The following is a 14,798-nucleotide window of genomic DNA, read 5'->3' as shown; positions in this document are numbered from 1 at the left end:
CCAGTGCGCAGGCGCCTCTCGTGGCGAGGGGGCGGGGCTAAGCTTTTCCCGGGCCTCACAGACCCAGTTCCAGTGCCGGTAGCGCGGGAGCGTGCGCGCGCGAACTCACCGGGAAGCACCCGGAGCTCTGGCGGCGTGCGCGCGCGTTGTATTGCGCGCGGCCATGAGGCCACGGATCTCTGCGGGAATGCACGCAGCAGCCTTACGTTTAGGCCATGGCCAAGTTCCGAGGGAGGTGTTCTGAGGTCCCTCTTGCCACAGGCCTGCGCGCCTGGTGCAGGATCCTGAGCTCTCCAGTTTCAAGTCTCAGCCCTTGGTCCCCAGCTCCAGGAGGAGGGTCCCACAAAGCTACTGTGCTCTGCCGGGCAGGGGCTGGGGTGAGGGCTCCTGGACTTCGCCGGATCGCGCCCCGTCTCCATTAGGTTCCGGTCTTGGAGCTGAGGGCGAGCGTCCCATTTGTATTGCCATGAATTATATATTATGTATAGGTTTTGTACACTGCAGGCCTACAAAATGCAGTTATGTGCCATGCATGTGGAGGTATATGCCCGGGGTACATCCACGTGTGTACTGTGCACACAGGTATCCAGGCAGATGCACGTCTACACGCCTGCGCAGTGCAGAGGAGGTAACCCAAGTGCATGTATGTGACAGGTGAACAGGCATGTACACTGCATAGCCATCCCTTTGCAGACCTGCCGCCTTCGGGTTGTGGCCAAACCTTCAAGCACCCAGCAGAGGTTTAGACACTACCTAGGAGACGGGGGCGGGGGTTCTAAGGCACCCCCCTCCAACCCAGTTACGATTAAGATCATTTGCATCACATTTACATCCAGCCCTGGGCCTTGGAGGTTGAGGGTGGTCCCTTGGGTCCCAAGAGAAGCTGCCCCTCAGAGGCTCTCAGAGCCCAGGGGACGGGGGGGGGGGGGGGGGGGGCGGGTGGAGCCCGTTGCACAGTCGTGCAGTGCAGCTGGGGCAGGAAGCGAGAGTGAGGAGGGGGGAGGCCACAGCCCGCGGAGGCAAGGCGGGTGCAGGGCTTCTGGGGACGGAGGGAGGTGCCAGAAGTTGAGCCCTGAGGCCCTGCTGGCCCCTGGGCGCAGGCCCAGCTCAGGCCCCCAGGGATGGACGTCGTGGACCCTGACATTTTCAATAGAGACCCCCGGGACCACTATGACCTGCTACAGCGACTGGGTGGCGGCACGTATGGGGAAGTCTTTAAGGTGAGGAAGCCCCTCTGTCCCCAACACCCTACAACCAGTGACCTTTAAGGCAAGCCCTCGGCAGGGAGGAGGCTGCAAGAGGGGGTCCCAGTTCTTGAGCTTGACTCAGGGATGCTGTGGAGGGACTCTGGCAAATGGAGCCTGCCTGACTGCCAACTTCCCCTTTGCAAGGCTCGAGACAAGGTGTCAGGGGACCTGGTGGCACTGAAGATGGTGAAGATGGAGCCTGGTGAGGAGGGAACATGGAGCTCCTTCCCCACATCCCCACCTTCGCCTCCTGGGACACTGGGATCACCTCCCCTGTAGCTCTCTCCCCATGCGAGCTGCCTTTTCTCTCCCGCCCTCCTCACAGATGATGATGTCTCCACCCTTCAGAAGGAAATCCTCATATTGAAAACTTGCCGGCACGCCAACATCGTGGCCTACCATGGGAGTTATCTCTGGTGATGAACCTCAGACCCACCCTGGCACCCAGCCCAGCCCCTAACCCAGAGCCCCCATTTCTTGACGGGGGTACCCTCAGTTCTTTTTTTTTTTCTTTTCTTTTCTTTTTTTTTTTTTTTTTGAGATGGAGTCTTGTTCTGTTGCCAGGCTGGAGTGCAGTGGCATGATCTCAGCTCACTGCAACCTCTGCCTCCTGGGTTCAAGCAATTCTCTGCCTCAGACTCCCGAGTAGCTGGGATTACAGGCGCTCACCACCCTGCCCGGCAAATTTTTGTATTTTTAGTAGAGATGGGGTTTCACCATCTTGGCCAGGCTGGTCTTGAACTCCTGACCTTGTGATCCACTGGCCTCGGCCTCCGAAAGTGCTGGGATTACAGGTGTGATCCACCGCGCCTGGTCTTGGCACCCTCAGTTCTAACCTTGAACTTCCATTTCTCACCATAACCCGACCTCCCATCCTGGACCCCCATTTTTGACTGGGCTAACCCTACCCTGATCCTCACTCCTAAGTCCCACTTTTTTGACCAGAGCAGCCTCTAATCTAATCTCCAATCTAAAATTCCCATTTCTGACCAAGAGTACCCCAAATTGATCTCTTCATAGTAACTGAATTTGAAATCAACTCCCTTGAAACGAAGCTCTCACCATTCTGCCCTTTGGCTCACCCAGTTTCACTCTCTGCTCCTTTAATATAAACTCCTAAATTCCCTGATCCCCAAATTAATATTCCAGATGCCCCAATAATGACCTCTGCTCCCCAGAACAGGTGCCCTGGGCCCCTCTGTCCCCTCCAAATCTCCACAACCCGTGAGATCTCTGCCCTGCCTCCTAGGTTGGCGTGGGACGGCAGTGGGGTCCCGCCCAAAGGCCTAGGTTTGAGTTGACTTGCCCCGGAACTCACATTTCCTCTCTGAGCCTTAACTTCCTTGTCTGTAAAATGGGAATGAAACAACCTCACTCTGGTAGACAAGGAGAGGTGGAGTGATGAGAGCTGTTACGTTAAAGTTCTTATTGAACTAGAACAAGACAGAAGCAAACCAGGGGCTTTCCTGCAAATAATAATGTATTTACTGCTATTATTATTCTTACTCTTGAACCACTGCAGGTTGCAGAAACTCTGGATCTGCATGGAATTCTGTGGGGCTGGTTCTCTCCAGGACATCTACCAAGGTTAGAGAAAGGACAAGGGGACCCAAGCACCCCTCCTATCCCCACCCCCCAACCCCGACCCAAATTCACCTCTTCCGTCTCTGTGTGTGTATCTCACAGGAACTGTCTTTCTGGGCCATATTTCAAACTCCTGGGCTGAGCTGATCCTCTTGCCTTCAGCTGCCGAAGTGCTGAAACTACGGGCTTGAGCCACTGTGCCTGGCTTTTTTTTTTTTTTTTTTTAATATAACTGCTGGGCCTGGTGTGGTGGCTCACGCCTGTAATCCCAGCACTTTGGGAAGCCGAGGTGGGTGGATCACCTGAGGTCAGGAGTTCAAGACCAGCTTGGCCAACATGGTGAAACCCTGCCTCTACTAAAAATACAAAAAATTAGCCAGCCGTGGTGGCAGACGCCTGTAATCCCAGCTACTCGGGAGGCTGAGGCAGGAGAATCGTTTGAATCTGGGAGGCGGAAAACCTCTGATTCCTTCCAGCCCTAGACCTCAAATGTTAGAAAAGGAAGGACTTCATTGAGAAGTCCTCAGGAGGGAAACTGAGGCCCAAAGAGAGGAAGTGAATCCCACAGCTGGTCTGTCAGACCTGATGTCTGACGGCCTCTCTCTGTCTGTCTGTCTTTCTGTCTCTCTGCCTGTGTGTTGTTCTTACCTCGTCACCCTCTGGGTCTCTCTCTAAATCTGTCTGTCTCCCCACATTTTGGCCTCTGACCTCTGTCTTTGTCTCTGTCTCATTTTTTTGTTTTTTTCAATCCTGTTCCTTTTGTATGTCTCATGTATGATCTGTCTCCGTTTCTCTGTCTCTCTCTGTCTCTGTGCCTTTCCTTATTTTGCAAAGTCACATGACGCCCCTGCTCAGAGCCCTCCTACAGCTTCCATTTCTCTCGGAGGAGAAGCCCAGACTCCTCATCAGGGTCCACCCCAGGCTGGCCAATCTCACCTCCTCCCACTTTCCTCCTCCCCCTCCACTCCACCCCACCCCCTTTGCTGCTTTTCAGACCCACCAGGGACTATCCCACCTGGGGCCCTGCACTTGCTGTGGCTGGTCCCACTCAGAGTGGGAGCCCTCATGTCTTCACCCACTGTCACCTTCAGAGAGCAGCCCTGACTGACCACCTCTGTGAAATGTCATAGCTCCTCCTACGCGCACCTTTCTTGCTTTATGTTTCTTCTTGCTGTCTATCAGCGTCTGAGGAACTATATCATATTCTACTTATTTATCTTGCTTATTTTCTTTCTTTCCTTCTTTCCATTTTTTTTTTTTTTTTTTTTTTTTTTTTTTGAGACAGAGCCTCCTTCTATTGCCCAGGCTGGAGTGCAGTGGTACGATCTCGGCTCATTGCAACCTCCACCTCCTGGGTTCAAACGATTCTCCTGCCTCAGCCTCCTGAGTACTTGGGATTACAGGCACGCACCACTATGCCTGGCTAATTTTTGTATTTTTTAGTAGAGATGGGGTTTCACCATGTTGGCCAGGCTGGTCTCGGACTCCTGACCTGAAGTGATCCACCCACCTTGGCCTCCCAAAGTGCTGGGATTATAGGCATGAGCCACTGCGCCAGGCCTATTGGCCTCTTTTATTTGCATTGCTGCCTCTTTCTGTCACTGACCACCCCACCATCTCCCCCTCCCACTGGTCCTATCCTGCTTCCCCTCTCCCTATGGCATCCTCTTAGCTGGTGTGGGGGGGCAGGACTCCCCAGCCCAGGTTCCCTGGCTCCCATCCAACGCCTGGCCTGGCCGGGGTGACCTTTGCAGTGACAGGCTCCCTGTCAGAGCTCCAGATTAGCTATGTCTGCCGGGAAGTGCTCCAGGTAAGGAGAGGCCTGGGGATTCTGGGGATGGGAGGGGAGGGGGGCCCCACTCCAGCCCCCAAACACTCACAGTCCCCTTGTCCACCCTTCTCCCCAGGGACTGGCCTATTTGCACTCACAGAAGAAGATACACAGGGACATCAAGGTGGTCTGGGGGTGCAGGGGTGCTGTTGGGGGGTGGGGCCCAGGAGATGGGAGTGGCATTTCGGGGGCTCAGGGATCAGGGTAGTTTGAGCTGTCGGGCGGAGTGGGCTAGCACTGGGCTGGGGAGAGTCTCTGCAGCCTCCCATATCCCCTCTCATTCCCAGGGAGCTAACATCCTCATCAATGATGCTGGGGAGGTCAGATTGGGTGAGTAAGGCTGGGGGTTGAGCAGGGGGGCTGACTGGGGGGCCGGAAGCGCAGTGGACCCCAGATCACTATGTCTCCCTCTGCTTCCAGCTGACTTTGGCATCTCGGCCCAGATTGGGGCTACGCTGGCCAGACGCCTCTCTTTCATTGGGACACCCTACTGGTGAGTGGCGCCCAGCGGGCAGCTAGGGGTGGAGTGGGGGTCAGTGGTTTTCCTACCCTGGTTCCCCGGGATCCTCCTTCCTGGCTCCGTTCCCCTGCCTCGTCCTTTCTCCTTGGAAGATTCTTTCATTCTCTCTGGGTGTCTCTTGAGTTTTCCATTTTCCTCTCTCTTTGTGCCCTTTTCTGGCCGTTGCTCTCGGTGTTTGTGTTGATTTTTATCTTGATTTCTCTGTCCCTCCATATCCATTTCTGTCTTTTTCCTCTAGCTCCATTTGCAGTGTTCTCTGTCTCTTTGTTTCTGTCTCTCTCACTCTCTGTCTCTGCCTCTCTGTCTTTTCATTTTGTTTTGTTTTTAGAGACAGGTTCTCACTCTGTGGCCCAGGCTGGATTGCAGTGGCATAGTCATGGCTCACTGCAGCCTAGAACTCCTGGGCTCAGGAGATCCTCCCACCTCAGCCTCCCAAGTAGCTGGGACCACAGGTGTGCACCATGACACCTGGCTAATTTTTAAAATTTGTGTAGAGATGGTGTTTTTTTTTTTTTTTCTTTTTCGTTCTTTTTTTTTTTTTCTTGAGACGGAGTTTTGCTCTGTTGCCCAGGCTGGAGTGCAGTGGCATGGTCTCAGCTCACTGCAACCTTCACCTCCCAGGTTCAAGCAATTCTCCTGCCTCAGCCACCAAGTAGCTGGGATTACAGACGCCTGCCACCACGCCCGGCTAATTTTTGTACTTTTAGTAGAGACGGGCTTTCACCATGTTGGTCAGGCTGGTCTCGAACTCCTCACCTCAGGTGATCTGTCCGCCTTGACCTCCCAAAGTGCTGGAATTACAGGCAAGAGCCACCGTGCCCAGCCAAGATAGGGTCTTGATAAGTTGCCCAGGCTGGTCTCAAACTCCTGGGCCTAAGCCATTCTCCTTGCTCAGCCTCCCAAAGTGCTGGGATTACAGGCGTGAGCCATCGCGCCTGGTCTGCATCTCTGTCTTCATCTGCCCGTGTCTGTCTTTACTCCTGTCCCTCTGTCTCTCCGTCTGACTCTCTGTGTGCTGCGTCTCCCCTCAACTCCTTCTCCTTCTCTGCCCCTCCTTCCCTTCCTGTCCCCATGCCACCTCTGGCTCTCTGAGCGTGTCTGCCCCCAGGATGGCTCCGGAAGTGGCAGCTGTGGCCCTGAAGGGAGGATACAATGAGCTGTGTGACATCTGGTCCCTGGGCATCACGGCCATCGAACTGGCCGAGCTACAGCCACCACTCTTTGATGTGCACCCTCTCAGGTAGGCAGGCGTGGGGTCCCCAGGCCCAGAGATCCTGTCTAGCCCTGGCCCAAAGCCCACCCTCAGCTTCCGCCTTCCATCCCAGGAACCTCCAATTCAGGGATCACCACTTGAGCCTACCTTTGCACGTGCTGCAGCTCTATTTTTTAAATTTAATTTAATATTTATTTTTATTTTTTATTTTTTAAGACAGAGTCTTGCTCTGTTGCCCAGGCTGGAGTGCAGTGGCGCAATCTTGGCTCACTGCAACCTCCATCTCCTGGGTTCAAGCTATTTTCCTGCCTCAGCCTCCCGAGTAGCTGAGACTGCAGGTGTGCACCACCATGCCCGGCTAATTTTTGTATTTTTAGTAGAGACGGGGTTTCAACATGTTGGCCAGGGTAGTCTCGAACTCCTGACCTCAGGTTATCTGCCCATCTTGGCTTCCGGAGGTGCTGGGATTACAGGCGTGAACCACTGCACCCAGCCTATTTATTTATTTTTATTTTTATTTATTTATTTATTTTTGAGATGGAGTCCCACTCTTGTTGCCCAGGCTGGAGCGCAGTGGCAAGATCTCAGCTCACTGCAACCTCTGCCTCCGGGGTTCAAGTGATTCTACCACCTCAACCTCCCAAGTGTGGGATTACAGGTGCACGCCACCATGCCTGGCTAATTTTTGTATGTTTTGGTAGAGACGGGGTTTCACTATGTTGACCAGGCTGGTCTCGAACTCCTGACCTCAAGTGATCCACTTGCCTTGGCCTCCCAAAATGCTAGGATTAAAGGTGTGAGCCACCACGCCCAGACATTTTTTAAATTAATTAATTAATTCTTATTATTTTTAGAGACAGGATCTGGCTCTGTCACCCAGGCTGGAGTGCAGCGGCACGATCGTAGTTCACTTCAGCCTTGAATGCCGGGGCTCAAATGATCCTCCTGCCTTAGCCTCTCACATAGCTGGTCCTACAGACCCACATTGCCACACCCAGCTATTTAAAAAAAAAATTTTTTTTTTGTCTCACTGTGTTGCCCCAGCTGGTCTCCAACTCCTGGGCTCGAGCTATCCTCCTGCCTTGGCCTCCCAAAGTGTTGGGATTACGGGCGTGAACCACCACACCTGGCCTTGCCATAGCTCTATCACTTCATAAATGGCTTCCCTTAGGAGAGGCACCCTGGTGCACTGTAGAACCTGAACCTCACTTCCATGCTGTTTCTCACTTTGCCCTCTGCTGACCGCAATGCTACTAGGAACCCCTCAAGCCATGAGGTCTGGCCCCCTCGAGGGTCTGAACCCCATGTCCTTTCCCTACTATTCTAGAGTTCTCTTCCTCATGACCAAGAGTGGCTACCAGCCTCCCCGACTGAAGGAAAAAGGCAAATGGTACGAGAGAGTGACAGGAGGGAGGGTGAGAGAGGGCAGGGCTGGGGCTGGGTGGCCTGATGGGAGGGTCTCTGGTCCCCTCACCCAGAACCTGGCTTCTTCTTCCCAAGGTCGGCTGCCTTCCACAACTTCATCAAAGTCACTCTGACTAAGAGTCCCAAGAAACGACCCAGCGCCACCAAGATGCTCAGTGTAACCCTCCCTTCCCCAAGACCCTCAGCCCAGGATTCCCTGGGGCCTTCCACAACGCCTGAGGACATGGATAACTTTGTTCCATGGAGTCCCCGTGGCCTTTCCAAAGTCCCTAGTGCCTCAGAATTTCCCAGGACCACCCCCCACCACCAGAGACCCTCCGGGTTATACCCCAGACCTTTCCCAAATACCCTGAGTTGCCAGAACTGACAAATTCCCAAAGGACTCAAGACTTGTTCCTGAGTGTCCTCTTGAATCCCCAGGGAAGCACAGTCTCTTCCAAGACAACTCTGGAATTCTCCTAGCCCCGCTCTGAGAAACCTAAATTCTTCTAATTCCTAAAAATGTCTTAGACTCCCACCGGTCGGCTGGGCATGGTGGCTCACACCTGTAATCCCAGCACTTTGGGAGGCTGAGGCAGATGGATCACTTGAGGTCAGGAGTTTGAGACCAGCCTGGCCAACATGGTGAAACCCCGTCTCTACTAAAAATACAAAAATTAGCTGAGCATAGTGGCGCATGCCTGTAATCCCAGCTACTTGGGAGGCTGAGGTTGGAGAATCGCTTAAACCCAGGAGGCGGAGGCTATAGTGAGCCAGGATCGTGCCACTGCACTCCAGTCTGAGTGACAGGGCGAGACCCTGTCTCAAAAAAAAAAAAAAAAAAAAAATTAGCTGGGCTTGGTGGCACGAGCCTGTAATCACAGCCACTCGGGAGGCTGAAGCACGAGAATCAATTAAGCCCAGGAGGTGGAGGTTGCAGTGAGCCTGGATTGTGCCACTGCACTCCAGCCTGGGTGACAGAGTGAGACTCTGTCTTAAAACAAACAAACAAAAAAGAATACCCCAGGCCTCTGAGTTCCCTGGATTTCCCCGCCCTCTGCCTTCACTGGCACCTTCTCCCCAGCTAGATTCCTTTAGTCCAGTCCCCAAGGCCCTGTACCAGCCCTCTCTGTCCACACCATCCCTCTGGATACGGACACCTCTTCCCTCCGCCAGCATCAACTGGTATCCCAGCCTGGGCTGAATCGAGGCCTGATCCTGGATCTTCTTGACAAACTGAAGAATCCCGGGAAAGGACCCTCCATTGGGGACATTGAGGATGAGGAGCCCGAGGTGAGAGCCTTGGCTGACAAGAGCACTGGGGACCTCTCGGTCTTTCTCAGGCTGTGCCTGCTGCCAGCAGTGCCTTCCTGCTGCCTCTCTTAGGGGGAAAACAGGGAGGGAGGATGGGGAGCTTGGTAAAAGGCTGTGTGCCCAGAGGGTTACAGGAGAGAGCAGATGGACCCCGGGCAGGGTAGGAGGCTGCTTGGGGGTCCTGAGCCCTGACGTGGCTGCCCCTCTGCCCAGCTACCCCCTGCTATCCCTCGGCGGATCAGATCCACCCACCGCTCCAGCTCTCTGGGGATCCCAGATGCAGACTGCTGTCGTGAGTAGAGAATCCTTATGTTTGGGGACACCTGACCCTATAATAGACCTAAGAGACCACCTTCCCCTACCATCAGGCCTCCAGAGACCCTCAGCATCATCTGATCCTATAAGAGACCCCAGACAATCTCATCAGCACCTGAACTACAAAATGACCATAGAGGCCAGGCGTGGTGACTCATGCCTGTAATCCCAGCACTTTGGGAGGGCAAGGTGGGCAGATCATCTGAGGTCAGGATGTCAAGACGAGCCTGGGTAACATGGTGAAACCCTGTCTCTGCTAAAAATACAAAAATTAGCCGGGTGTGGTAGTGCATGCCTGTAGTCCAAGCTACTTGGGAGGCTGAGGTGGGAGGATTGCCTGAACCTGGGAGGTGGAGGTTGCAGTGAACCAAGATTGCGCCACTGCACTCCAGTCCAGGCGACAAGAGCGAGACCGTCTCAAAAAACAAAACAAAACAAAACAAAAACAAAAGCAAAATGACCATAGAGTTCCCAGGGAGACCTCAGAAATCTCATCAGAACCTCAATACCCAAACGGATCCTGAAAACACCCTGTAACTACATTGAGCCCCCAACTTCCTGATCCCAAAACTTATTTGTTTATTTTTTTGCGACAGGATCTTGCTGTGTCGCCCAGGCTGGAGTGCAGTGGTGTGATCACAGCTCACTTAAGCCTCAAACTTCTTGGGCTCAAGGAATCCTCCCACCTCAGCCTCCTGAGTAGCTGGGACTACAGGCTTATTCACCACGCGTGGCTAATGTTTTTTTTTTTTTTTTTTTTTTGAGACGGAGTTTCACTCTGTCGCCCAGGCTGGAGTGCGATGGTGCGATCTTGGCTCACCGAAACCTCTGCCTCCTGGGTTCAAGCGATTCTCCTGCCTCAGCCTCCAGAGTAATTGGGATTACAGGTGCACACTACCATGCCCGGCTAATTTTTGTATTTTTTTTTAGTAGAGACGGGGCTTCACCATGTTGACCAGGCTGATCATGAACTCCTGACCTCAGGTGATCTGCCTGCCTCACCTCCCAAAGTGCTGGGATTACAGGCGTGAGCCACTGTGCCTAGTCACTTGGCTAATTTTTAATCATTTTTTGTAGAGATGGGTTCTTGCCAAGTTGTCCAGGCAGGTCTCAAACTCTGGGTTCCAGCGATCTGCCCACCTCAGCCTTCCAAAGTACTGGGATTATAGGCATGAGCCACTGCACCTGGTCTTGATCCCAAACTTGACCCCCAAATGAAGTCCCTGTAATCCAAGACCCCTTTCCCCAAGGGACAGTTCCCTGAGATGATTTGCAGTCCCCAACATCCTGACTGCAACGCCCCCGCCAATTCTACTCTTTCTGTTCTTAAACCCATCTCATTACCCCTTGCCCCCAGCTCACAGCAGGTTATCTTCCCCCACCCACCCCAGGGCGGCACATGGAGTTCAGGAAGCTCCGAGGAATGGAGACCAGACCCCCAGCCAACACCGTGAGATGCTGTCCCCCCAATCCCCACCACACCGCCTGCTTCCCTGAGGCCACTGCTGACCCTTTTCCTACCCCACAGGCTCGCCTACAGCCTCCTCGAGACCTCAGGAGCAGCAGCCCCAGGTCAGGGACCCCAGGGAGGATGGGGAGGGGGCTGGAATGTGGACAAGGCCCCCAAGGCTCATACCTGTCACCCTTCAGGAAGCAACTGTCAGAGTCGTCCGACGATGACTATGATGACGTGGACATGTAAGTGAGGCCCTGCCTGCAGCTCCACAGGCCCCACCTCAGCCCCCACCTTCCTACAAGCCCCTGATGTGGCCTTTTGTCCACTCCTGACCCCGCTGCACCCCTGCCTTTCTTCTAGCCCCGAGCCCTAAGCCCTGATTAGACCCTCAATGCAGCCCCTCTGCCCAGCTACCTAGGCCCTGTTCCCTAACCCCACCTCCCTTAACCCTTCACCTCCAACCCCTGACCCCCAACCTGATCCCAGCTCCAGCTCCCACTTTCCTTCTTTCCTTCCACCTTCTTCTTCTTCTTTTTTTTTTTTTTGAGATGGAGTCTCACTCTGTGGCCCAGGCTGGAGTGCAGTGACGTAGTCTCAGCTCACTACAACCTTGGCTCCCCGGGTTCAAGCGATTCTCCTGTCTCAGCCTCCTGAGTAGCTGGGATTACAGGCGCCTGCCACCATGCCCAGCTAATTTTTTGTATTTTTAGTAGAGATGGGGTTTCACCATGTTGGCCAGGCTGGTTTCAAACTCCTGACCTCATGATCTGCCCACCTCAGCCTCCCAAAGTGCTGCGATTACAGGCGTGATCTCCTTGGCCTCCTTCCATCTTCTTATACAATCTTTTGACTTGACCCTCAGCGTCAGCCCCCCACCTGCTCTCCACCCCAGAGCTGACCCCAGTTCCTTCTAGAATGTGCTGCTGCTCCAATCTCTGACTTGACCCCACCTATCCTCCATGACCCTGGACCCTCAGCCACATCCCAGTCTCAAACTCCTCCCGAATGTCACTCTCACCCCAGACCCACCCTCCAGCCTTCAGCCCCAGCCCTCAGCTTTTCCTGTCTTTTTGCCTGCCCTCAGGCTGAACCTTGGCACCTGGAAATCTCCCAAAGGCCAGATGCTGAGCCCCAGATCCAGACCCAACAGTCAGCCCAGGCCCCCATACTCCCCAGCCCACAGGCCGAGTCAGGCTCCAGGTGCGCGCACTCGCTTCACCCATCACGTGCGACAGCCTGTGTGTGGCGCCAGCACAGGGAGAGCAGGGCCACGGCGCTGATGTCACCTGTGTTACTAGGTGGTGTAAAGGTGCAAAGCCGTGGTACACTGTCAGCACTCCACCTCCAAGAGTTGCTGTTACTGTTATTAGTCTTTTTTTTGGAAACAGGCTAATCATTTTTTGTAGGATGGGGTCTTGCCATGTTGTCCAGGCTGGTCTCAAACTCATGATTTGTTTTGGCACCAAGGCTAAGTGCAGGAGTGCAATGATGGCTTACTGCAGCCTCAACCTCCCAGGCTCAAGCAATCCTCCCACCTCAGCCTCCTGAGTAGCTGCGGTCACAGGCGCACCTGCCGCGCCTGGCTAATTTTTAATTTTTTTCTGGAGACAAGGTCTTGCTATGCTGCCCAGGCTAGTCTCGAATACCTGGGCTCAAGCCATCCTGCCCTGGCCTCCCAAAGCACTGCGATTACAGGCATGAGCCACTATGTCCAGCCTGGCTATTAATCCTTTAATCCTCGGCTCCAGGGAGAACCAGTCATCCCTTAATCCTCCTCACCTCAGACCCCAGTCCCAGGCCTCCAGCCCAGAACCATGCCATCTTCCCCGAGTCCTTGTTCCCCAGCCCCCCAGCTATTTAACCCATCTTTGTGTTTCAGCCCCACCCCTGCAGAGGACACACCTCCTCCACTTCCCCCCAAGGTAAGGCCCTGGGCCAGAGCTGGGAGGCTGGGGCCTCAGGGCCACTGGGGGCCAGGAGGCCAGGTCCTTAGATGCTGGGATACTGGGCTCTCCAGGGCAGGGAATTGGGGAGACCAGGATGATGGCTACATTGGGATCTGGAAGTGGCATCCCTCAACCTCAGGGTCGGATTCAAAATATTTAGCCTCTTAGACACTGGTCAGTAGCTGGTCCTAGGAAGCCCCTGCTGTATATCCAGCATTAACCCATTAGTTTCTGAAGTGTGTTGATGTCCGGGCTGGGGATGTCAGGGGAAGGCTGGAGGGGGCACAAGATGTTGTTGGGGGGGGTGGGTCAGAGCCACAGCTGTTAGTTCTGGTGGAGGCAGGGACTTGAGTTGCAAAAGGGTGCCCTCTCTGAGATCATCTGATGTATTTCCCCACACTCCATTCCTGTCTCCAAAGCCCAAGTTCCGTTCTCCATCAGACGAGGGTCCTGGGAGTATGGGGGATGATGGGCAGCTGAGCCCGGGGGTGCTGGTCCGGTGTGCCAGTGGGCCCCCACCAAACAGCCCCCGTCCTGGGCCTCCCCCATCCACCAGCAGCCCCCACCTCACCGCCCATTCAGGTAATGGGACAGGCTAGGGTGGAGGGTGGGAGGGTTGGGGGGTCTTGGGGGCTGATTTTCTCCTAACCCCTCTCAGAACCCTCACTCTGGAACCCACCCTCCCGGGAGCTTGACAAGCCCCCACTTCTGCCTCCCAAGAAGGAAAAGATGAAGAGAAAGGTGAGGTTCAGCTCTGCTGAGGACTTACACCTCTGGATGGGGCTGGGGATGCCTGGTGGGGTGGGGAGGGGGTGGCAGGACTGACAGTAACAACAGGTGACATTTGTTGAGCGCTTCTCTGTGCCCTACACTTATCTCCTATCATTACATGGCATAAAGCTTCACAGAGTGAAGAAGATATCACAGAGATATTATCCCCCATTTCACAAATGGGGAAATTGAGGCACAGAGAGGGTAAGTGGCTTACCCAAGGTCATATAAATACCTTTGAGGAGGCTGAGGCAGGATTGTTGTTTCTGCTTTTTTTTTTTTTTTTTAAAGACGGAGTTTTGCTTGTTGCCCAGGCTAGAGTACAGTGGCGCGATCTCAGCTCACTGCAACCTCCGCCTCCCTGGTTCAAGTGATTCTCCTGCCTCAGTCTCCAGAGTAGCTGAGATTACAGGCAATGCACCACCATGCCCGGCTAATTTTGTATTTTTAGTAGAGGTGGGGTTTCACCATGTTGGTTAGGCTCGTCTTGAACTCCTGACCTCAGGTGATCCACCTGCCTCGGCCTCCCAAAGTGCTGGGATTACAGGCATGAGCCACCGCGTCTGGCCTGCTTTTTTTTTTTTTTTTTTTTTTTGAGACAGAGTCTCACTGTGTCACCCAGGCTGGAGTGCAGTGGTGCGATCTCCGCTCACTGCAAGCTCCGCCTCCCAGGTTCACACCATTCTCCTGCCTCAGCCTCCCGAGTAGCTGGGACTACAGGTGCCCGCCACCAAGCCTGGCTAATTTTTTGTATTTTTAGTAGAGACGGGGTTTCACCGTGTTAGCCAGGATGGTGTCGATCTCCTGACCTTGTGATCTGCCCGCCTCGGCCTCCCAAAGTGCTGGGATTACAGTCATGAGCCACGGCGCCCAGCTACTAAAAATTTAAAAAATTAGCTGGGCGTGGTGGCACACACCTATGGTCCCAGCTACTTGGGAAGCTGAGGTGGGAGGATTGCTTGAGTCCAGAAGTTAGAGTCTTTTGACGAGATCCATCAAAACCTCCATGAGTCACTACCACATATGCAGTTGCCCAAAGAGCCAAGATCTCAAGAAATTTTACCTTTCATAAATGGAGATGTACAAAAAGAACATCTCTTTATTCAGGAGGTTTCAGTGTTTTTACGTACACGCATAATGCCTACACACGTAGTCAGTGTTGTGATAATACACCTTTGTGGGATCAAATTTGCCAAC

General features: G+C 53.9%; 1 protein-coding gene across 2 annotated transcripts in view; it reads left to right on the top strand.

Annotated features, from left to right (window-relative positions):
- The first annotated feature begins 822 nt into the window (after positions 1-822).
- MAP4K1 (mitogen-activated protein kinase kinase kinase kinase 1) overlaps positions 823-14,798 on the top strand; it is a 28,327-nt gene continuing 14,351 nt past the window's right edge. The window contains exons 1-19 of one of the 2 annotated variants that reach the window (XM_003316316.7): positions 823-1,220; positions 1,392-1,449; positions 1,573-1,663; positions 2,770-2,834; positions 4,586-4,641; positions 4,739-4,786; positions 4,950-4,992; positions 5,083-5,155; positions 6,291-6,422; positions 7,723-7,785; positions 7,896-7,977; positions 8,976-9,092; positions 9,327-9,405; positions 10,820-10,878; positions 10,957-11,000; positions 11,079-11,126; positions 12,764-12,806; positions 13,250-13,412; positions 13,489-13,571. In XM_003316316.7, coding sequence (XP_003316364.1) covers positions 1,122-1,220; positions 1,392-1,449; positions 1,573-1,663; positions 2,770-2,834; positions 4,586-4,641; positions 4,739-4,786; positions 4,950-4,992; positions 5,083-5,155; positions 6,291-6,422; positions 7,723-7,785; positions 7,896-7,977; positions 8,976-9,092; positions 9,327-9,405; positions 10,820-10,878; positions 10,957-11,000; positions 11,079-11,126; positions 12,764-12,806; positions 13,250-13,412; positions 13,489-13,571 — 1,446 coding nt within the window. In that variant the 5' untranslated portion in view covers positions 823-1,121. The remainder of the gene's footprint in view (positions 1,221-1,391; positions 1,450-1,572; positions 1,664-2,769; positions 2,835-4,585; positions 4,642-4,738; positions 4,787-4,949; positions 4,993-5,082; positions 5,156-6,290; positions 6,423-7,722; positions 7,786-7,895; positions 7,978-8,975; positions 9,093-9,326; positions 9,406-10,819; positions 10,879-10,956; positions 11,001-11,078; positions 11,127-12,763; positions 12,807-13,249; positions 13,413-13,488; positions 13,572-14,798) is intronic. The other variant, XM_009435539.5, reaches the window with a different exon arrangement.

The sequence above is a fragment of the Pan troglodytes genome, chromosome 20 (assembly GCF_028858775.2).
Source record: "Pan troglodytes isolate AG18354 chromosome 20, NHGRI_mPanTro3-v2.0_pri, whole genome shotgun sequence".
Lineage (NCBI taxonomy): Eukaryota > Metazoa > Chordata > Mammalia > Primates > Hominidae > Pan > Pan troglodytes.
Note: the sequence above shows the minus strand (reverse complement) of the source record. Positions and strands in the feature narration are given on the sequence as shown.